The 24,207-nt window shown below is 36.3% G+C and overlaps 1 protein-coding gene across 3 annotated transcripts; it reads right to left on the bottom strand.

Moving 5' to 3' along the window:
* Positions 1-4,036: 4,036 nt before the first annotated feature.
* Positions 4,037-23,988, bottom strand: UBLCP1 (ubiquitin like domain containing CTD phosphatase 1). Of its 3 annotated transcripts, none has more exons than XM_086412693.1 (11): positions 23,068-23,988; positions 20,155-20,352; positions 19,281-19,372; positions 18,603-18,688; positions 18,405-18,520; positions 17,312-17,410; positions 14,975-15,012; positions 14,315-14,413; positions 11,359-11,475; positions 6,824-6,951; positions 4,037-5,135 (listed from the first exon to the last, which is right to left on the bottom strand). In XM_086412693.1, the coding sequence occupies exons 2-11, from the start codon at positions 20,306-20,308 to the stop codon at positions 5,108-5,110; spliced, it is 957 nt and encodes a 318-aa protein (XP_086268819.1). In that variant the 5' UTR covers positions 20,309-20,352; positions 23,068-23,988; the 3' UTR covers positions 4,037-5,107. The 3 variants fall into 3 exon arrangements, with proteins under 3 accessions (XP_086268819.1, XP_086268818.1, XP_086268820.1); XM_086412692.1 differs by having other exon boundaries at positions 23,918-23,988; XM_086412694.1 differs by lacking the exons at positions 4,037-5,135; positions 6,824-6,951 and adding an exon at positions 7,756-8,736 and having other exon boundaries at positions 23,918-23,988.
* Between the last annotated feature and the right edge of the window lie 219 nt (positions 23,989-24,207).

Below are 24,207 nucleotides of genomic sequence, written 5' to 3'. Positions count from 1 at the left end.
AAGGAAAACATTCCCTAACAGCCTGATTTGAAAGCATTAAGTCTCTCTGAAAAAACTGTTTGATCCTTTCACACAAACATATTTATTGCATGGCTACCCAATGCAACATACTGTTTATGCTGGATTGATAAACTTGAACTATCAAACAATGTTTTTCCCTGTATTCCTTTGCACCTCTTGTTCTGCCCCCTCTTTGAGCCATTCACTAAGAAATATGTGGGGAACGGATACCTCAGAGAAGAGCAAAGTAATCAGCTTTGGGCTTTTGAATCTCAAAAGCCAGGCAATAAATTTGGGAACACAGGTGATGAATTAGATCAAAGCTTCCTCCCACAAAGATTAGGTTCTTCTGGAATTGAGGGAGTGTAGTAGGAAAATGCAATGGCACCCCACTCCAGTACTCTTGCCTATAAAATCCATGGATGGAGGAGCCTGGTAGGCTGCAGTCCATGGGGTCGCTAAGAGTTGGATACGAATGAGCAACTTCACTTTCACTTTTTACTTTCATGCATTGGAGAAGGAAATGGCAACCCACTCCAGTGTTCTTGTCTGGAGAATCCCAGGGACGGGGAAGCCTGGTGGGCTGCTGTCTATGGGGTCGCACAGAGTTGGACACGACTGAAGCGACTTAGCAGCAGCAGCAGCAGCAATAGGAAAATGAGCCCAGGACGGGGACAAGGAGAATTCCATGAAGGTTCATGAGATCAGAGAGCAAAGCAAATGCAGGCCTCTCTTCTCAGGTAGTGTCCACGAGGGGTGCCATGATCTCAGAGAAGAAATGGCTGTGTGGTGTGCCTTAGGCAGAGAGAACCTAGACAGCCCCGCAGAGTGATACCGTGGCTCAGCTTCCTCTTCGGTGAAGGGAGAAGGCTGACCTGAAGAAGGCTCCTGAGTGGCTCTGAGGTACCACAGGGTGTTGGCTCCACAGAGTGACTCAAGGCTGAGGGAAGCACAGGAATTCTGTACATTCAGCAGAAGTTCAGACATAACAAGGAGCATCCCTGGACCTGGCGTGGAATGGGAGTTAAGGTGGCAACAACTCATGTGGACCAGTGACCAAGGTCCAGAGCAGATTTCGGAGACTTTAGCAAATACAAGTGTGGCTAATTGAAAACCTAGAGCAGACCCCTCCCCATCTCAATCCCATGCCCCAGGAATGTTGTCAAAATCCTCATTACCTGGATTACAAGATTTTATCCCTTCTGGAGATGGCTTATCTGTTTTCACTGGCCCCCCTATATTTGCTACCTGCCTGTCTTTGAGTCTGACCTCACCTTGAAAGGGGAAGGAAGGGAGCAGGGCACAACCATTAAAAGAATGACAGAGCCAGGACACAACAAAAACTGGTTAGAACCAACGAGGCCCAATGGGGCAAAGGACTTGACTTCTAGCAGACTCTTCCCCAATACAGCCTGGCAGATACCTTGTTGCAGCCTCGTGAGACCCTGAACAGAGGATCCAACTAAGCAGTACACAGACTCCTAACATCATGAGGGACTAAACGGGTGTTGTCTTAAGCCAGTAAGTTTGCAGTAACTTGTTATGTAGCAATAGGAAACAGAGAGGTTGTGTTTCTTACCTTAGACCCTCATATAAGTTGTAGCACTGGAGATCCAACCTGGGTCTGTTGACTCCCATGTTATTCAGAGCCACCTGTTGCATTTATGTGGTGCTTTCAAGACTGTTGCAGATCTCAGCCTGACTCCAACATAGGACTCAGTTAAATTCCTCTAATTACTCAAATCAAGACCTTCCCTGACTTGGATCACCTGCAGGACCTCTCTACCTTCTCAAGTAGGCTGCGGCTGCCTGATGGAGTAATGATAATATGGGCCCATCTTGGGAGCTAACATTTGAGAAGTGTCGGTGGTCAGTGGTCCTAGCAAGACTTCCTACAGGCCAGGGCCCCCATGCACATTTCCTGCGCCCCACCATGGGGCTGGATGTGGGGGTGCTTAGTTAGTTGCTCAGTAAACTGGATGGTGGCAGGCAAATGGCAGCACTTTGTTTTTGATGATTTGCTGCTCAGTGGCATCTACATGATACCTATCAGTGTCCTCTTAGTCAAAAGAATCATCTAGCCTTGAGCTCTCAGAATTCCCTAAGAATATCAGTTTATGAGAAGGAATTATGGCGTTTAGACAGGTGCTGTGCACTTTTATTATTGTTTGGTAAAGGCATTTGTAAACTGTATGAATCAATTTACTACTAAAGAAGGTACTAATAAATAGATGATAATCTCTCCTGTGCATCATGAGACATAAATGTATAGCAGAGGAGCCATCCAACATTGCATCAGTAACTAGAACTTACAAATTTCATCTTTACAATAAGTTCTCATGAAAATATTGTCCTTATTTCAATATACACCCCTCAAAGGTAGATGGAAAAAATTAACATACAGGGATGCAAAAAGGGAAATACATATAGTCGTGAGTCTCATTATGGTTGAAAGCATTTAGAGCAAATGTTTCAAATAATGACATTACATAAGTGTATATTTTATGGCTTGTTTATATATTCATTAGTTAACTCATATTTGTCTTGTATCCACCAGGCCTACTATGTACCTGGAAAGAATTCAAGAGGAAAAGAAATATAGTCTCTTCTTCCAGGGGCTTTCCAACTATCATTTAAGTGCAGTTTAGTTACTCAGTCGTGTCCGACTCTTTGCAACCCCATGAACCTCAGCATGCCAGGCCTCCCTGTCCATCACCAACTCCCGGAGTTTACCCAAACTCATGTCCATTGAGTCGGTGATGCCATCCAACCATCTCATCCTCTGTTGTCCCCTTCTCTTCCTGCCTTCAATTTTTCCCAACATCAGGGTTTTTTCAAATGAGTCAGCTCTTCGAATCAGGTGGCCAAAATATTGGGAGTTTCACCTTCAACATCATTCTAACTATATGGATCTGAAAATAACCACATGGGCTAATTCAAGCACATAGAGCCCCTAGGACATATTTTGACATTCTTGTACACATATTCCACCAGCACACATGAACACTGACAAAAACCTGAAGTACATCACAGTGTTAATCATGGCTACCTTGAGGTGGTGAGATTTTACGTGATCTTTAAAAATTATATGTACTTCTTAAATAAAACAGCCCTATAAACCAAATATTTAATGATGTTCTGCAGTTTTTAGATTAAATATACTTTGTTAGGCACTAATGTCTGAAAGTTTGGAATATCTGCATATATAAAACTAACTTTCTATTTCACTAGAATATGCATCTGAATTAAGCCATCTCTTGGTTCTGTTGTGTACACCACATACACAGATATATATAGATACATCTGTTCAATAAATCATGAGATGCTGAAGACAAACTAAAATTCTCACACTACGAATGTATAACCACACAAGCACATGTGATTCCAATAAGCTGACAATGACAAGGTTCACTCAGGACTGCTTAATTTAGCATATCCACTAATAAACTTTGGTTTAGGATACCACCTAACGGCAGAAAAAAAATTTTCTTGAATCCTATTCTGCTTTGCTTCCTGAAGGTTGCTAAGTTTTATATTCTAGTTTACACTGATTTAGAAAATGTTTGCTCTTTATCAACGTATATAAACAGTTTGAAGTTTTCAACTTTCTTAAAAAGATCAAGCCCTTTCCATGCCTAACTTAGAATAATAAGCTGCTTTTTACAGTGGGAAAATGTGCCAAAGAAATACTCTAAAAGATTCTATTCTATCTTTAAATATTTAAATTTAGCCTAATTAAAATGCTCTCATTGAATCATTTTAATTAAGGGTTCTCAAATGCTTCTATACTCTATATCTTTATAATAACCACCCCAAACAGTTTATCTTTCTGAAAACATGGTGCTTATTAGAAATAAGTAAGCTAACTACCTAATTAGTTGCTAAAATCAACTCCAAATGCATGAATAGTGATAAACACTTTAAAAACTATACACATTTAATTTTTTTCAAGAAGTGCCTACCTGAACCTAGTGTTTGTTTCATGATTCAACAAAGAGACAAAATATCTGGGATAATATAGAGCAGATAACCAATGTCTTAAGAAAAGAAATTTATTATTTACACCACTGAAATAGTCCCCCATAAGAACAATATATACCATGTTTATTTGAAAGAATCAGATTCCTTTCAAATAGAAGAACTCTATAAAGCAATACTGTCAACACAAAACAGTGGTCACATTACATATCTGCAGGCACAAGCATTGCAAATAAATTTTTTTTCATCTTATGGCTAGGTATTTTCACTGAAACACAGTGTCTGCACTTCTACAAGACAGAGCTGGAACAGAACAAAAACTTTTTGTTCATGCTTTTCAGGGCTGAACCAGTGATACATCCCATTTGAAAATGTACTGCTTTTAGGACAATGGTTTGAGGCAGGAGTGCTTCTACTTGGCCACCACAAAGAAACACACTCTAGTTCTGGACTTCCATTCCTCAGTCTTATGTTTACTATTTGTCATACTATGACATATGTGTATCACAGCAGACGTTTTCCAGTTTTATTCAAAGAACACTGACACACATACAGACCCAAATGAAACAGGTCAGAATGTAGAAATGTAAGTAGTGGAGTAAGAAGAGAAATTGTGTTTATGACAAAGGAATAAAGAAAAAAATCTTAGTGATTTTAAGCAAACCAAATTAAGTTCCTTACTAAGAACATTTCTTTTTTTGGTTTTAAAGAGAAAAACAGTAGTTTCAAGATGGGTTTGGGCTTAGACAACACATTGAGACAAAAACACAAGACATACTTGTTTCCAAAGTCACAAAATAACATTGTTAAGTATACATTTCTGCCACTTCGTGTGTGTGGCGGGGGGGGGGGGGGGTGTGGTGTGGTCAGTACTCACTACTCTATGCTGGAGAAAATATTTTTTAAGAGTTACAGTATATTCATATGGGGGGAGCTTTTTTCTTTTTTGGCGTATTGCTATGATCTTCAAAAAATATAAAATTAAATTTACAAAAAAACTGGAAGACCAAGTATAAGCAGTTGGTATTTGCTGCAGTGTCCAGCACTATCATAAAGATCTTTAGCATAAAAGCGAGAAGTTGTTCCTGGATAATCAAGTATCTTCAATAACTGCCAGTACAGCTTGTAACTACTGTCCTTGCTTCTTTGAGAGATACCTGCAAGAAATCAAAATAAAGATGTCTAAGCTGTATTACACTGAATTCAAGTTAACAATCTAACACTCCTCCCCAAAGAAAGTTGCTTATTTTAATAACAAACCTTTTCAAGATAAGTAATAACTGTTAATAATCCCTAACATGCATTAGGAGAAGGCAATGGCAACCCACTCCAGTATTCTTGCCTGGAGAATCCCAGGGACAGAGGAGCCTAGAGGGCTGCCGTCTACGGGGTCGCACAGAGTCAGACATGACTGAAGCAACTTAGCAGCAGCAGCAGCAGCAACATACATTAATTATGTGCCAAGTACTGTTCTAAACACATGCATTAATTTATTTAGTCCTCACAATATTCTATGAGGAGTTTTCAACGAGAATTTATTTCTATTTTACAGTCACAAGAGGTTAAGCAATTTGTCCAAGTTCATACAGCAAGAAAGTGGTGGAGTTCAGATTGAAAACAAGACTCTGGAGGCTGCACACTGTCACTACATACTGTCTTACTTCCAAATGTGAAACCAATGTATTAGCCAATATTATAAATTTCCCCCAAAACTCAAAGTCCATTTAATGATCTTCCTGCATAAAGGTAGTCAGCCAAAGCTGCTAAAGAACTCTGATCAAGAGTGTAAAGATGTTAATTCACTAAACAAACAAATTTTTCTTCATATTATTTTATAGGAGTGTGCAAACAAACTAAAATTTTTACATCTCTATTTCTCCCATTTATGAATTACTATACTCAGAGCTATGGGGGTGGAGAAAGAGTTCTTAAAATCAGGAGATCTAGATAAGTCTTGATGGTAAAACTTGCTCACAATGGTGTCTATTATTCCTATGACTTAGTTATTACACCATTTATAGGAACTGGGGATAAAAATGACAGTCCTAATATTATGAGACTCTAGTAAGAAGCATATTACAAGTTTATGTAAGTATATAAGTATATCTAAGTAAATAAGTGTATGAGTGATCTGAAAAGCCAAAAGTGTAATTCAGCCAGAGTGTTATATTACATGAAGTTTCTTTTGTTGCTGTATTAGTGAAATCCAATCTTTAAAGATCTACTTTGAAAAGAATACTTGCAGTACATAATCCTGTCCACACCTCCAGAGGTTTATCCTACAAAATCTTGATGTTTACATGCAATCTATGTGTAGATTTGTATTTAAATTTGTGCTCAGAAAAAAAGACTAGAAGACAAGACATCAAGCTAGTATCTTTCATAATCACAACCGTTTGCCTAAAGGAATTAATTTTCTAATTTTTCTGCTACAGAGAGGTTACTTGTAATTTTTAACAAAAAACATTTTAGCATATTTTATTTTATCCTGACATTATTTTACAGTATGAGAACAGGGACTACATTCTCATATGATTCATAAAAGAGTGACCCACTAAATGTTACAAAATAATTAACAGGTAGCATTAAAAACATGCACTAGCCTTTGAGAGCCTCTCTACTAAAGAAGTACCGAAGGTCTTAAGAGATGTGTTTATGAACAAGTCAGAGGTTAAGACGAAAGGGAAAAACAGTTCCAGGGGAGATGTCACTAGATTACAAAACAGCTTTAGAATTTACCCATTTTAAATAAAAAATAAGAGTTATGTGTATACCACAGATACCAGATAATTTTTTCATTCATTAACGTACAGATGAAATAAATGATTAAACAAATGACACTTACCTTTCCCAGTATTTGTGATTCAGGTCCAAAAAATCATCTAGTTTTGCTATTTCCTTGAGGTATTGGGTTAATTTTAAAAGTTCTTTGTCTTTATCTCGATTTAGGTGTGCTTTCATAAAAGGTCTTATCTATTAGCAAACAGACATTATCCAATAATTCACATTGCAGTAAGAAAAATAGTACAAACTTGTACATTTAAGTTACAGTCAAAGAAATTAATATCACCAAGGATGTCAATACTAAGAATTACTTTTATATTATCTCACTGACAGTCATGGTGTGTTTATAATAGAAGAGCCCTTCCACCTAATTTGTCTTCTATTAGCCTTTCAGTCTGAACTTGACAACACCAGCTATCTTACAGCACTTCAACCCTACATGGCTTCTCTACTTTGCAGAACTACTTAAGACTTTTCCCCCTTCTATCTAGTTGCTTCTTACTAATTAAATAATCTCATCCACGTCACTTCATTCATTAAAAAGGTACACAATACAAGCTTGATTTATAGAAGAGTGAGATAAACTTTTTTAAACCATAAATTTATTATTACAAATAATTTCAAAGACCAAAAACTGATAAAAAACTATCAGACAATAAAATGCAATATTACATATGCATTTAACCCCAGAAGTCCTCCACATAGTTGTTTTGTTATTTAAAAAAAAGAAAAGAGAAAACATTTAAATAAATTTAAAAAATCAACTTTGTATTATAATACTAGAGAATAAAACATCATTATCATATATTAGTATGGAAGAACAAACTAATGATGAAAAATAAATGTCTGATTATTTCACATCAGTATTTTTCTATTAAATTTTTATATAACTAAGATATTATGCATTGGTATAACCTGTTTTCACTCACATTTTATCATAAGTATTTTTCTTTATTATTAAAGTCTCTATTAAAATATTTTTAATTATATGAGTTTTTCCATAAAAAGTGGTCATGGTTTCTGAATTTTTAAGTTCAATATATTTTATTATGATAAAAAGTTCATTTCAAAAGCATCAAAGTCAGGATGATGGACAGGGTTGAAGACTATAATTAGTAAGGAATTTTATATTTTGACTTGAATGGTAGTTACACAAGTTCTCTGTAAAATAATGTTAAACTATACATTTTATGTACTTTTCTTTATGTTAAAGTTCTAATAGAGTTCTACTTTTTAAAACAACCTGCTCATCTATATACCACTCGATAGCATTTCATAAACCTTTAACTAATTTTAGATGAAATAATGTCTAGGATTTGCTGCAAAATATCAAAGAGAGGAAAACAGTTAAGGTATAGAGCAAACATTCATGAATTAACAAGTTGTTTAAATAGGATGATGCATACATGGGGGTTAATTTATACAATTCCAAGCAGTTCTATGTTTGAACTTTTCCATTATAAAAAAAAAATTGTTTTTAATCAAACATACTCCTATAAGAAGTGAATAAATCATTTTAGTAAAATATTAATACATCCTTATCGTGACTGAGAGAAAATGCACACTGGTCAATTTTACATAGGGACATTTAAAAATATGACATTTGATCACTGTTACATATTGAGAACAATGAGCCCATGGGAGTGTTACCGTGTCAATCAAGAGTAGAGGTTTAACAAGAATTTTTATATACTGTGTCATGGGAAAAACACAATAGCAGCTTGAAACCAACAGAAGAAAATACTCCCATACATCCCAGGTTCTACTTGCATCAAAACAGCTTAGGGCCAAGGACCTCCACAGCTGTGAGTCAGCGGGTGGCTGACTGGCACCAGTAAGAGCTGTCAGAATCTGCACAGATGCAAGCTCTTGTAGGAGATCCTACTTCCAAACAGGCAGTGCTGCTTCACAGCAGCAGCAGTGACTGCTGGAGATCAAGAAGAGTCTCCGCAGGGGCTTGCGTAAGCTCTGCAGCTAGGTATAAACAGGCATGATATCAGAATGTGGTGACATGAGTTTTTGCACAATCCTGGGCAATACTGTAATATTTTAAAGTATTTCCTCATGTAACTAAAGGTTGTAAAAGAAACATACTAACTTCTAAACTATTAACATACAATGTACCAAAGTGATTTCCAGTGTAAAAGCAGGAAAAGATTTAGACTGAAAGAGAAAGTACAGATTCAGTGCCTAATAAATAAGACTTTCAACCCAAGGCCCTACTAAGCTACTTTTACTTTCTAAACAATTGAATTGGTCTTAAGCACTATTAACAAAACTAAAATAACCCAAAGATTCTAGATCTAAAAGTTAAACCAGTTAAGTGGAAAAAATTGACTTCAACTGTTTCAGTATAATCACTGTTCCATTCTCAAGAATAATCTAAGTGATCAACATATATTATCCCTACTGCTGCATAACCAAAAAAACATTTTTAGGAACTTAAGAATATTTAGATGATCTACATTCTTTTATATTTCCACTTCCTTATATAGATAATAAAAGTGAAGTTCAGAGTAACTACTGTTTATGCATGACCGAAACTCAACTTCCTTAAGTTCAGTACTATATTTATAACTGACAAAGCCTCCTATGTTATATTTCAAACCTTAAGATTAACAAACTTTTATTATAAGAAGTTAACTACTTCAAAAATAAGCAGTCTTTAAAATCTCTGTGAAATCTTTGAGATTTCTACCAGAAGTATTATGAAACAGTGCTAACAAACACATAGTTTAAGAGTATTTCTCAATTTCAAAACCACTTCTATGTCAATGTGGGCAGAACATTAATTACTACTTTCTTAGAAGGAGTTTTCAAAAGGAGACATGAGAGAGATTACCTACAGAATGCTTAAAAATACCTCTCCTGAATTAGAATTTTTGGAGGTGGAAACTAATATATTTTTAGGAACTCCTTCAGTGATTCTACTGAGTACTCTGGTTAAAAAAAAAAAAAAATCTTGCTCTAAAGTACTAGAAATTTGTATCATCATCTTGCTGTATCCAGAGATGAGGAGGGCCCAAATGTCGGCTGGGAAAATGTTTCTTCTAAAAACACACATGAAAGTAATATTTTTTTTTTTAATTTAAGCTCTTCTCAAAAGTCATTCCCTGTCTTACTTACATGCAGAATCTAAGAAAAAACAAAAACAAAACAAAAACAAAACACACACACAAAACCAAGCTCATACCTAACAGAGAACAGAAAGAACAGATTGGTGGTTGCCAGAAATGGGTAGGTGGGAGAAACGAAGAAAGTCAAAAGGTACAAACCTCTAGGTATAAAATAAGTCATGGGGATATAAGGTAGAGCATAATAACTATAGTTAGTAATACCGTATTGCATACTTGAAAGCTGCTAAGAGAGTAGATCTTAAATATTCTCATCACAAGAAAAAAAATAACTCTGTATGGTGACAGAAGTGTGGTGATCATTTCACAATTTATACAAATATCAAATCATAAACTATATTGTACACCTGAAACTAATATTATACCTCAACCAAAAAAAAATTTTAATCATTCCCTGAATACCATGATTTTACCTCCTTTCCAGTACAGATACCATTGGTTTCATACAAGATTCAGCTTAGACCAACTGAATCTTTGCTCAAGACTGAAGAATGTACTTTTGTGTCTTTTACCTGGTAAACCACACAGGGGAAAAGCACTTCTCCTAAAGCCTCAAACAGAAATCAGTTTTTTAAAGGGGAACATAACCACCAATCTATCCCTAGTACTTCTCTTCCAAGTCAAGAGTTTTTATATTTGTGACAATTCACTGCCTAGATTAATAAAAATTCCCTCAACTATCCTTCTTGTACACCGAAGACCACATCAATAGTCTGCAAGGATAGCTTCAAAAATGTATCTGCTTCAAGTTTTTCTCTTGTCTTTTAAAGTCATCAAGAATTCAGCTTGTGGAAAAGTTTAGGACTGAGATTAAAAATATCTTAGTGTCAGGATTTACACTTCAAATGGAGATTTCATTTGCATTAGTACCATAATATCAAGCTCTCTTTTCCATTTTCATATTGTACTGACACATTGGCAGTCACAGGTACCAAAAACTTTAAGTTTCAATTTCTCTCTCACCAATTTTACACTGCTCACACAGTAAAGAAACTGCCTGCAATGAAGGAGACCTGGTTCGATCCCTGGGTTGGAAAGATCCCCTGGAGGAGGGCATGGCAACCCACTCCAGTATTCTTGTCTGGAGAATCATCATGGACAGAGGAGCCTGGCAGGTTACAGTCCATGGGATCACATAGAGTAAGACATGACTTAAAGACTTAACAACAACAACAATCCTTAATCCAACAATGTCTGATGCTTTCACTTTTGATGCTGAAAGTCAATGTCAGTAAGCTCATGTTGTTCCTCAGAGCTTAGTGAAAATAAAACATCAACATGAGTTGGTTAACTAAGGAGATACCATGCGAAAGAGAAAATGTTCAATTTTATACGAATTTTTCTAAACATGTAAGTTCTTCTTGCCAACACATTACCTGAAAAAATGTATGAAATTCAATAGTGCTAAAGTTCTACTACATATACCAGCATATATGAGAATAGCAAGTAAATTATGTCTTACCTTTAGTCCATTCTGTGGGTTCATTAGAAAATTTCTTCCTATGTCATCAAACATGATGGTGTTTTTCTTGCTGTAAAACTCCGAAAACTTTCCCCATATAACACCAAGAGGCTTTACCTTAGAATAAAAACTTAGATTTAACTTAAATTTCATTAATAGTTCATCCTTTCTTAGAAGCAAAAATACTGCAAAATGCCTACAGAACTATGCCAGAGTGTTCCTTTACCACAAGACAGTGATGGCTCTGTGAACAGACCAGAACTGAGAGGCAACACACTTTAAGAGACAATGTATCTCCCAATGTTAACTTCTGAAAGGTCTGCTCATGTCTAATGGAACTAAGCCCATTATAACACTTTCAATAATTTTAACACAAAGATTTGGGATCAAAATAAGAGTATTTAATTTAAAAAGTAAGAATCTAGTAATTATTTAGAGTCTGCTGAGCAGTCTTATGTCCCCAGAACCTGAGGTTTCACTTGGGTTCTGTTTTCAAAACTAGCAAACCTTAACAACAATGTATCTGGCTCTTTTACTACAATATTTAAATATTTTGTAAAGCAAAAATTGACTTTCTCTTTAGTTCAGTAGTACAGGTGCACAATTTCTAGAGCATTTGACTGCTTAACTTCAAAAATACCATAATATGTAAATTCTTTCTTGTATTTCTGAATTCTTAAAATGAGCCTTCAAAAAGATAATTCCTCAGATATTCATATCTGTTGATACTTGCATAAATTCTCTGTAAAACCACATGAGAAGTAACAGTGATTGCCTATACGAAGGACAGTTAAGTGGCTGGAAGGTTCAGGACGGAGGAAGACTTTTCACTACATACTTTGTGAATCACGTGAACTTTTTTTATACATTCAAAAATTTTTTTAATACACTAACTTTTAGAAGTTAAAAGTTTTTTCTTTTAGAAGAAAAAGTACTTTTTGCTGAATGCAGGAGTCTCATTTGTGATACGAGATTACATGCTATTAACTATATGAAATTAAATGGTAGTAATAAATAGTGATAAGAGTTGTCATTTTAAAATGTTTTCTTTTTTCCTTCTATAGTTTATTTTAATATGGAGAAAGTCTCTTTTCCTATCTTAGCGTTCTTGCTACTACAAAAAATGTTATTGAAATATTTTAATGTCATTAAAATTTTATTTGCTGTATGTGTTTGCACTATCTGTTTACTACTGAAACAAACCCCCCAAATACTTGAAGACAAATATATTGGAACTGAAACAACAAACCAGATTTTTGGTTTTCCTAGCCAACATAAAGTCTCAAGAGATAAGACAAGAGCTCTATGACAGCCAGGGTTAGCAATCCTACATCCTCCTAAATAGAGCTGTCATTTTGTAATTAGGTCAAGCACTATATGTTCCCCAAAACATGCGCTACTTTGTTCTCAATTAGAGAAGTAACATTGCTGACTGTAGGGAAAAAAATTGTGAAAACACAAAAAAGGACAAAGGAAAAATTTTAAATATCTATAATCCAGTTAGTACCAAAGATTACAACTAGATATTCCGGTATATTTACCTCCAGTCTTTCTGATAAACAGCGGCAGCCTCAAAGAGTTCACAGATCTTTTGTTAAGCTAAGGGAAACCCTGAACCAAACAAAGGTTAAAAAACTATTTTCTAACAGTTTGCAAATACTGCTAAAATACTTCTTTCACTTTAATAATGTATCATGAAAAAATTTTAAAGCACTAAATACTACATCAAATAGTTAGCCGCATTCCATTAAATGGGTGAACAAAAATTTATACAATCAACTGTCTACCGTGGTGGGGATTTGTTTATTGAGGATTTCTTTTTATTCCTTTTTCATTATTAGAAACATTCCTATGTTTAACATTTGCCACACTTCTTTTCCCCGTTTAGATTTAGTAAATGTACCACTTCAGCAGATAATAAATTACATTTTCTCCTGATGTAGATTTAATTTCCTTTACTGAAAAATCCCCATGCACATAATTTGACTTAGGATGGACAATTTTAATACTGTCTCTTCTAAATTTTCCTAGTTTGCTAAGTTCTCCCCAATTCCTATTAGTCTGTGTGTTTCCAAAAGGCATGGAACCAGGTGTTCTCATCTCTTTATTCCCAACAGTGCCCATTGCAGGGCTTTGCAGATACTAGAAGTTCATAGTATGACTAGTTACTTCATGAGTAAACAAAGTGAAGAAACTTAATCTTTTTAAGCACAAATCTTTTTTGACGGTTCTTCTTATTTTCTTTAGGCCTTCACATACGTCACCCCAAAGACATGCATCATGATGTATCTGCTTTTATTTATCAGTTTCATATAGGCCAAGACAAGTATGTTCTGGTCTGTTTCTACTATCTTCCCTGAAGATATCCAGTATTTTTTCTCATCTACTCTGTCTCCTCTACACTGTTGGAGAAGGCAATGGCAAGCCACTCCAGTACTCTTGCCTAGAAAATCTCATGGACGGAGGAGCCTGGTAGGCTGCAGTCCACGGGGTCGCTACAAGTTGGACACGACTGAACGACTTCACTTTCACTTTTCACTTTCATGCATTGGGGAAGGAAATGGCAACCCACTCCAGTGTTCTTGCCTGGAGAATCCCAGGGATGGCGGAACCTGGTGGGCTGCCGCCTATGGGGTCCCACAGAGTCGGACACGACTGAAGCGACTTAGCAGCAGCAGTAGCAGCAGCATTCTGTCTTTAGCAACACTGTGCTGCTATCATCATAGGACAATTAACCATGACTTTTCCTGACAGCCCTTCCTTAAGCTTCTTAATTTTGTCACTAAAATTCAAATCTATTAACTTGAAATACAGCTTCCTCCGTCAAAACTCAACTGATACTTTATTATCCAGTCGGATTTCTAAACTCTTTGTGTAGTTTATTCCATAAATACAAATGCAAATAATATATCAGAAAACAAGCAAGTCTTTAAATAAAAGAAAAATGACTTCTTACATCTATTAATCCTCTCCTCGGAGTATGCACTGTTATCATAGCAGCACTGTCCAACATGAAGGTAATCTTGTAATTTGCATTTGTACTCACTCCCAGCTCCTATAAATATAAATGTTCACATGGTTAAAATATAATAATGTAGACAATCCCAGGCTTTATGAATAGCCCAGCATAATTTCCCATTATACCATCTTTCTATCCCCCTGGCTACCACATCTTGATCAACAACTGGCAAGCATTTTAGTTTCACTAAGCAGATTGAGTAAATGGTAGTCCAAAGAACTCTAGTCTATTTAGCTTCCAAATGAGGGGCCCTTTTCAATATACTACCAGAAACAGGTTACTTCCTAATTCACTATTTTAGAAGAGCATCACTCCTTTAAGCATCACATATCAGACAAAAGAAGGAAAATAAAGTGTTAGCATAAAATGAGGGAAAGAGGAACAGGAGCTTTGCTGTACTTTATCTTGAAAAAGACATAGGTAGGTAATCAAAGCAAATCACCACTAAGCAGACTTGAAAAACACCTCTAACTCCTGATATTGGCATTTGTTTTGGTACTAAATGTCCTCCAATCACAATGAAATTAATTCAGAATTTTCTAAAAAGACAAATGCAGTTTCAAAATGTTCTTAAATGGATTGTTTTCTAACACTTACTTTCATTTTAGCTTCAATCCACTTCATATTTGTTGCAGCTAAAACATGAGGAATGATAACACAATATATATGAAAAGTTTGAACTTAATTTAAAAAAATCTTTCTTCTGTATAAATTAGTTTCTAAGCAATACTAAAAGTTCAAATATACCACAAATAATCCCTAGCATAATTTATGGTTAATTTTCTTTTAATTATTTATAAAAACAAACTTATTTTACTGTGTCTTCAAGACAACAATTTTTAACTTTTCTCTAAAAGATACCAGTCACCAATGCTCAAAGGAACTCTGAACCTAGGAAATTCATAAATCAAGCCCTAATCACCCTTTAAAAAACAGCCCTGCTACTATTCTCCATCAGTTCTAAACTTGAATTTAGGGTGCCTGGATCTCCATTTTTTTCTATGTTCCCCCTGCCAGGTAACACACAGGTGGCGGGGGCGGGGGTTGTGTGGGTGGGGGCGTGTGTATGTATGTATGTCAATATAAGCAGATGAATATGTATGTATGTCAATATAAGCTAATGAAAATTACAATTTTTCCAGGTCTGGCAAACTTAGTGATCACTGAGTCGAGCAGCTTTTAACAAGTCTGGGACAACTAAATTCATAAACTGCATCTATGTTATGTACCTGCTCACTGTCAGTTACCAACCTCTTTGAGATCACTGACATTAAAATTCAACCTTCAGCTTCATGTGCATTACTCATCTCAAGTTACTGGACTTAAACTACATAGGTATTACAGAGTAAAATATTTCAAAAGGGAAAAAGGAGTTCAATTATTTAAAGTGTGTATACACATGCATGTATGTTATTTTTTAAGGGCAATTGAGGTACCTAAGTTCTTGGAATAAAAATCTTTAGCACACATAAAAGAACCAAAATCACCTTACACGCAAAATTGGTCAGCTGAACTAAAATTTTAGAGAATGATGTGTCTACAATGACAACAAATCATGTGATAGGGAAAAATAACTTTTTAATTCAGTATATATTTTGAATCTGTAATTCCCAGATGAAAAACAGATTCTCAGCTAATAAAAAGGATTTCTTAACTATTAAGCAATTATTACATGTCAGACACATTACTAGTTGCTATATCAATATTTTATTCTTATAACTATCCTGAAATATAGGTTTCCTTATCTTCATTTCTCAGATGAAGAAGCTAAGGCTCAGAGTGATTAACTGACCTGCCCAGTATCAGGAAGGTCAGAGCCAGAATTAAAACCTTAGTCTACTTAGCTATAAAATGAGATGCCCTTTTCAATGTACTACTATGAAATTTATAAAAATAACCTATTTTAAATATATGATTGTAAAAAGTTCTCAAAATCCCTAAGTCTACTCTAATAACATTTAGAGGATAAACGTTTTTCTCAAATGTCATCTCAGAAGTCAGAATTGCTGAACACAAAACTGTTTTTTAGGAAGCTTTCTCCTCTGTATCTTAAAAATCAGAAAATTATATGTTTAAGTATATATTTAGTTATAACAGATATGCACTCATGTTAGTACTAAACTATTGAAATACTCTGATTAATAAGAGAAAATACAAAGGAAATTTACAGACTGCAGAAGTATGTAGCCTCTATAATCAGTAACCTAATACAGTTAAATGTACCATCTTTAGCTGATGGGAGTTTATTAATTCACAATTAGGATAGCTCTTTTCTGCTTATGACATTGCCAAGAGAAAACTTAAAATGTTTATGGGAAGGTAAGATATAAATCAATACACCACTCCCCTTTCCTTTTCAGAAAATCATGCCACAAAAAAAATAATGTCACCTCAACTGAACAGTGTGCTCAGTAATGCAGTAAATTTACTTTTCTGGAGCAAACTCACTCTTGTCATAGACCTACAAGTTCCTGGGATGGCAGACCACAACTGAGTCACACTGCTTTAACCCACTTATTAATTTTCCCTAAGTAAATTCACATTGCCTTTATTTCTGAACTATATCACTGTAAATTTTTTTTAATACATATGTTTCTCTAATGTTCTGAGACTAGAATAATGAAGAAAGGAGAAAGCAACAGTATACTAAAACATCAAAGATTCTATAGGAAATATCAGAAAGAAAAGATCCTTATCAAAGTGGGGTCTTGTAAAAACAGGCCATTTTATTTCACACTATAAACTACTCTCATCCTATATTTAAGTATTTCAGTGGTATTGGCAAATACATGTATACGTTCACACTGTGATAAAAGTATCAAACATGCTTCATCAGAAATTTGCAAAATAAAATTTAAGTCACATTTTATAAAGCAAAGTAATATAAGCAACAACCTTATTTTCATGAAAATCTAAACAAGAAATACAGCTTACACCAAATAACAATGTCATAATCCTCATATGCAGATGTTAGGAATTCATGAAGATATGGCCGCATTAATTCTACCCCAGTCTCTGCACAAGACCTATGGTCTAAAAGAAAATCAGTTAGAAATGATGATTAGTTTATTATCATGGACAAGTATCTAACATCAATTAAACTTCTGAAATATAACAGAAACACTCAAAATACTAACTACTTCGGACTAACTTCTATCAGCTGACAGAGGGACATCTTCAAAGCACACGATTCACTATTCTTGCTCCAACTTTAACTGATCAATTCTGTTCAATTTGCAGAGTCAATACCCAGAATTCAGGCTTATATAATAAACAGTACGTTTTCTTCTAATCTCTAAAACATAGATCTTATTTTAGGATATGAAAAACAAACTAGGGCCAGATATACTCACTTTTTAGCCATTCACCTTCCAAATATAATCATATTTCACCAAAATAACAGATTCAATTAATTTACCAATCAAATTTTAAAATAAATGTACACTAATTTATGACATGTACTTAAAGGTTAGGATTAGAGGTAAATATGATCATTTTAATGTCAGGAGTTAACTAATTATTTCTGGCAATATTAAAGGATGACATGAATATCTTTTTTTGTTGACATGAAGTATCAAATGTCAAATTCTTAAATTCAAGAATCTGTTTTGAACATAACAGAAAACCAGAAATAAACTATCAAAAATGATTTTTAAATAATCCTCATAAAATGTTAATAAATAGGTAACGGCTTTATTAAAGTATCACGTATTCACAAACTAGAAAATCACCAGACCAAAAAATACATATATTTAACTCACAATGAATACAAAATGATTGAAATGTTGAACATATCATTAAGTAAACATGAAAAGGATATACATATAAATATCCAGGAAATTAACACATAAAAAAAGATCTCTGGATCTTGGGATTACATATGACTTCTTTTTTTTGCTTACAATAAATGATTTACTTTTAAAATAAAAAGAAATGCTTTCAAGTAATTCGTAGTGCAAGGAAAACACAAAAGGGGAAAATGCTGTTACGGGTAACAGACGATGAAGCACCGTTTCAGCTGACTTACCAAATAATGTATAATCAACATCTAGTACCAAAAGTTTTTTCCCTTCCCTGGGAGGATTCAAAATTTCCACTTTGTACTCTTTTACTCTGCGGGAAATTTTCAGTAGGTTTTCCTCCCTAATGAAAAATAAAATCAGACGAAAAGATTCACTTTTTCTTGTATTACAACCAATTCCCTTTGATGATGAAAAGCACTCACCTATTTTCTACTTCAACTACTTCATCTTCAATATCAAAGTCGTTAACAACGTCATCATTGTCAGGAGGTGGACCTAAGACATCTTCCTATTAAGACGAAAAACAGTATTGCTTTACCATATTATCTTTAACATAACAAATATATGCATAGCATAAAAAATTAAGAGATACAAATTGAGTCCAAAAGTCTTGCAAGCACGCGCTATGGGAAAACGTCCACATTTTACATATGTTCACTGGGCAGATTTACCACGTTAAATTTGACCATTATCACTACTACTATACTAAAAGCTGCCTGTGTACACGGAAAAGTTCCCCAGTGTTTGCTTTCTGCTGAGTTAATACCACATTCACTGTGCAGTTTTTACTTTCTATTGACTATTAAACTGACAATTTTACCACAATTAAAACTATGATGTAACAGTGTGATATAAATCATAATATCTTCAGCCTCGGTGGCTCAGTGGTAAAGAATCCACCTGTAATGAAGGAAACGTGGGTTTGATCCCTGGGTCGGGAAGATCCCCTGGAGGAGGAACTGGCAACCCACTCCGGTATTCTTGCCAGAAAAATCCCATGGACAGAGGAGTCTGGAGGGTCGCAAAGAGTCGGACATGACTGAGCGACTAAGCACACACGCATCTTCAATGGGACAAATGTAACAAAAGTAAACATTTACCAAGCTCTCCTCACGAGTTCCCATCATCATGATTTTAGTATTTGGTTTCAGTTTGAGAGCTCCAAGCTTAACATCATTTTCTGCAGGTTTGCCTACAATACAAGCAAATGACTGTTTTCTCACTAAAGTTCAGGTGCTGATTTCACTATCCCATTATACAAAACCCTAACATTAAAAGATTCCACAGCAGGTTCTTTTCCCTTAAATTAATAAACGATTACTGCTGAATTAGCAGTTTCTAACACACTATGAAGAGCAATTAATACAAGGTTGGGTTTTTTCCCCCAACTCCGTCTTAGAGGAACATCTTTAATTCAACTAACTAAATAAACTCATGTTTTATTCTTATTCTGTTGTTCAAGATGAAAATAACTGTTTTCCGGAAAGTCCTGAAAATTGACTGCCTGGGATAACTGTAGATTTACTGCTACTCAGAACTCACTCTTCAATGATAAAACAAACAAAAACACCTTAAAAGTGCCTTTTAACTGAATATGAACATTGCTGATAATTTCTAAATCATTATTACTTTCAAAAGAGAAAAGGTTATTTGGAGAGAGTAAAAGGCCCAAGCTGTAATGAAAAGACTGTACTAGAAGACAGATATTACAAATTACACTCTTTACCTGGGACTTCCATGTCCAAGGTTTAACAAGCAAACATCAACCGTCAGAGGAAATCAACAGTAATCTTAATAGTGGTGTTATTTCCAAGTATCCTTAAATACTCTTATTGTATCACTAAAATAGTTTAAGGGATATCCCTATCAAAGAAACCTCCAGGGGGAAAGACTTATTAAGGTGAACTGGTAATAGCTAATATAAAGATTTATAAATATATCAATGCAATAAATTTGAAGAAGGAAGAAAATTACCTTTAACTTTGAGCCCAAGTAACTTCTGGCGTTCTGGTAGCACTCCTGTAAGGGTCTTCAGAAACTGTTTGAGATCCAGCACAGTATCATCTTCCGAAAGTGTGGTCACTGAATATTCCTGTCCACCCCATTTTACAATGATAGGAAGAGCCATCTTTGAAACATATGATAAGGCAGTTTTCCTTCTGAAAAAGATACCTAGAAAGAAAACCATATACATGTTGAAACAGACGTATCAAAGATATCATGGTCATACAGCAGAAACTAACACAACGTTGCAAAGCAACTATATTCAACAAAAATTTTTAAAAAGATGTATCAAAGCTCTAAGTCTTATAAACTGCATCCTTTGAGTCCTATTTTACAACTTGATGGTACAGAAACAGGATTTTCTACTTATAGAAATGTTATCAGAACACCAAAAGTTATTAGGAGTCAAAGTTAAAATTCCTCCATGCTCCCAACTTTTAGCTTAGTTACAACCCTCTAATATTCTATCAGATTATTCCTGTTTGGAAAGCTGCAATCATGAACTACATATTAGGTTTGTGCTACAGGCAAATTCCTCCATGATGGACCATCCATGTTCATTTACCATTTGCAAGGTAGGACAGTGAGTTGTTAAGAGCACAAACTGTTGAGTCAGATTACCTGAATTTGGAGTTCAGGAATCCCACTTATTAGCTATTTAACCTTAGAAAGTTAATTGACTCTTAGTGCCTAGGTTTCCTCATCAGTAAAATAGGGATGATAATACTACCTACTTCTCAAGGTTCATGAGGAGTAAGTTAATTTTTGTAAGTCACATACTACCTGGCACATAGGTAGCACTATGCAAGTAAGTATTGGTTAAATAGTTTCAAAAATTAGAACTGCAGTGTTTTAGGCACAGCATTAAACAAATGGTAAATGGCCATTATTTATTTCAGATTTAATAAACAGGGCTTCCCTAATAGCTCATTTGGTAAAGAATCCGCCTGCAATGCAGGAGATCCCAGTTCAATTCCTGGGTCAGGAAGATCCACTAGAGAAGGCATAGGCTAGCCACTCCAGTATTCTTGGGCTTCCCTTGTGGCTCAGCTGGTAAAGAAACCGCCTGCAATGCGGGAGACCTGGATTCGATCCCTGGGTTGGGAAGATCCCCTGGAGAAAGGAAAGGCTACCCACTCCAGTATTCTGGCCTAGAGAATTCCATAGATTGTATAGTCAGACACAACTGAGCGATTTTCACTTTCACTTTTTCACAGGGGATGAGATGGTTGGATGGCATCACTGACTCGATGCATATGAGTTTAAGCAAGCTCCGGGAGTTGGTGATGGACAGGGAAGCCTTGCGTGCTGCAGTTCATGGGGGTCACAGAGTCGGATACAACTGAGTGATTGAACTGAACTGAATACACAGAACAGTTTTTACACAATCTCATTTAACAAGGTTGTTTGGTAAGAACTGTCTCTCTTTCACTGTGAAGGAAACAGAGAGTTTAGAAGTGAAGTGAAAGTCGCTCAGTTGTGTCCGACTCTTTGTGACCCCATGGACTATACAGTCCATGGAATTCTCTAGGAGTTCAGGGAGGTTATGTAATTGGCTTATGCACAAACAGCTGATAAATGAACAGGTCTTCTGACTAAATCTCAAGTTTCTTCCCCTTGTGTCTCTCTTGAATTGAACTTAAGGTACCAAAGATCAGTAAATACAAAACCCACAGGCACAGATAAAGTACACAAAGATTATACAGCAGCTGCCACTCATCAATGATAGCAGGTAGGTCTTCCCCGCCATAAAGCTTTCTACCAGTTTTCATGTTTGTTCCCCCAGCAGGTCAGAGAACTAGATCTTTTTCATCTCAAAGTAGTGGTATTTCCAAATGCTGTCATAATATATTATGACTGCACTCTTCAAGTATTACAACCAACAAGAAAGAAGGCAAATTCTGAATCTTAACATGCAAATGTAATTTGGAAACTCAAGATGTCTTCAGCATGCCCATTGAAAAGAGCACCATAAATTCACTTACATTCATTCTATGTTTATAACCTGCTCTACAAGAAGGTATGCTACTTTAGAGCAATGTATTCTATTTGGCAAGAACGTGCTCTAACAAATGCTATACTCCTCAAAAAAAAAGCCAAATAGGCCTTTTGTGTCAAACTGAAATACCATTTAAATATTATTTTTCTGTGAGAAGTGGAAATAAAAATGAAAACTTACAAGAGCTAGGAATGCAAACAGTGCTAATACAGCACGTTGTATTGGGCAGAACAAAACATTTGAAGCGAGATCACCTCAACTCTAGGTGGGTGCAGACAAATCATTGTGCCTCTAGATGAGTGTTCTCAAAGTGTGGTCCCCAGACCATTCAACAGCACTGACCCCACTTGGTAACTTGTTAGAAATGTAACTGGGCCTGGAAAGAAGAGACCTAGCACTTCGTGTTTTAACAATCCCTGTTGCCACCTCCCCCCCATCTTTGAGGCATCTTAAAGTTAGAGAGGCTCTTCAATTTTCTCAGCCTTAAAAAAGAAAATGTGCCAGATGGCATGGGCTCTGCGTGCTTAGTAAAGCAGTATACAAATGTTACATATCACCTATGCCACAAGTGGATTTCCAAACTGACAACTGCTCTAAAGGACTAGGCACAATAAAACAAATACCATAAAAAAGTGTAATGCAAAAGCCCTTAAAAGTGTTTTTCAAAGTTATACTGAACTTTACTCCTTGAATATTTAGATTATTCACAAGAATGGAGCAATGCAATGCAAATGCACGAGTCATTTTCTGTTTTCACATTTGGCCTTTCCCTACACAATTCTAATGTTTTGTGTCATTCCAGATCTTATCAGATTTATAAAGTGAAAAACGATTTTGGGGGTAGGTATGGCGATCCAACCAAAATAAGTTAGCAAGGAACATACCTTTATGGTGGTGAAACTACGGTCAAGAACGGCTGTCTGGATAAATTCTTCCAACCTAACATACAGTGGTGACTTGTCTAGTCAAGGTAGTAATGTTTACCATGACAATAGCGTTAAGCCCTGCAATAACAGCTGTGACAGCACTTATAAGCGATACAAATGGTGGTGAAAATAGAAAAATTATAATATGCTCGACAATTTTATTGAATAATCTCATTTAATCTTCACAATCCTAAAGTGACAACTACTGTCTTCACTATACAGACTAGAAATTTGAAAAAGAAAAACAAGCTGCTCCAGACCACACAACTAAAAAGTAGCAAAGGCGGTCAATTTGAAAGGACCTTCAGCTTTAGGAATTGAGGGGAATTAACTTTTCAACCTGCCTACTATTGAAGAACTGCCAACTCGTTCTCTGGACAGCACGGCTGCAGCAACTGCGAGCGAGTGCAGAGAAGCAGCTGCTAGGGGACAGCACAGAAGACAGGCAGAGACCCCCAAAACCCAGAAGGGCTGAGATACGTTCAACAGGGAGGGGGAAGAAATGGACAAACCCCAGACGAGAGAGGAATGAGACGGGAGGACGCAAAAACCCACAGAGGCGCGGAAAGCCCTCCACCCAGGCGAGGAGGCTGGATGCGAGGGTGGCGGCCCCTGTGATGAGCGGGCCGAGGCCGAAGGCCTGGGCCGCGCACGGACCAGGGTAGCCGCGGGCGGGACGCCCTAATGCAGCCCCAGCCGGCCTGCCAGGCCACAGTGAAGGTCGCGCACCGAGGACAGCAAAGCTGCGGTCCTCCAGCCCAACGGTGTTTCCGCGGGTAGTGGGCAGGGATGCCCAGCGTTCCCTCACCTGGAGCACAGCTGAATCGACAACAGCGGATGCAGGAACCGACCGCAGAGGAGCCCACGGCGACCGGAAGTGAGAGACGGGGACCGGAACCGGCTAACGAACCGGAAGTTAGAGTTTGAAACGGAAGCGCGCCAGAGACGGGACAATCTCTTCCTTTGTTTCTCTTCGTGTAGTCATACTACGTAGTCGCCGCCAAGAACTGCCTCGCCGCGACGAGGGAAGCAGGCCTTTCGGAGACTGTGACCGGTGTACACACACCTGCGACGCCTAGCTGGCTGTGGGCGCGCGCC

This window comes from Bos grunniens, chromosome 7 (assembly GCF_055505025.1).
Source record: "Bos grunniens cultivar Pamir isolate PY7600 chromosome 7, Bosgru_T2T1.0, whole genome shotgun sequence".
Taxonomy (NCBI): domain Eukaryota; kingdom Metazoa; phylum Chordata; class Mammalia; order Artiodactyla; family Bovidae; genus Bos; species Bos grunniens.
Note: the sequence above shows the minus strand (reverse complement) of the source record. Positions and strands in the feature narration are given on the sequence as shown.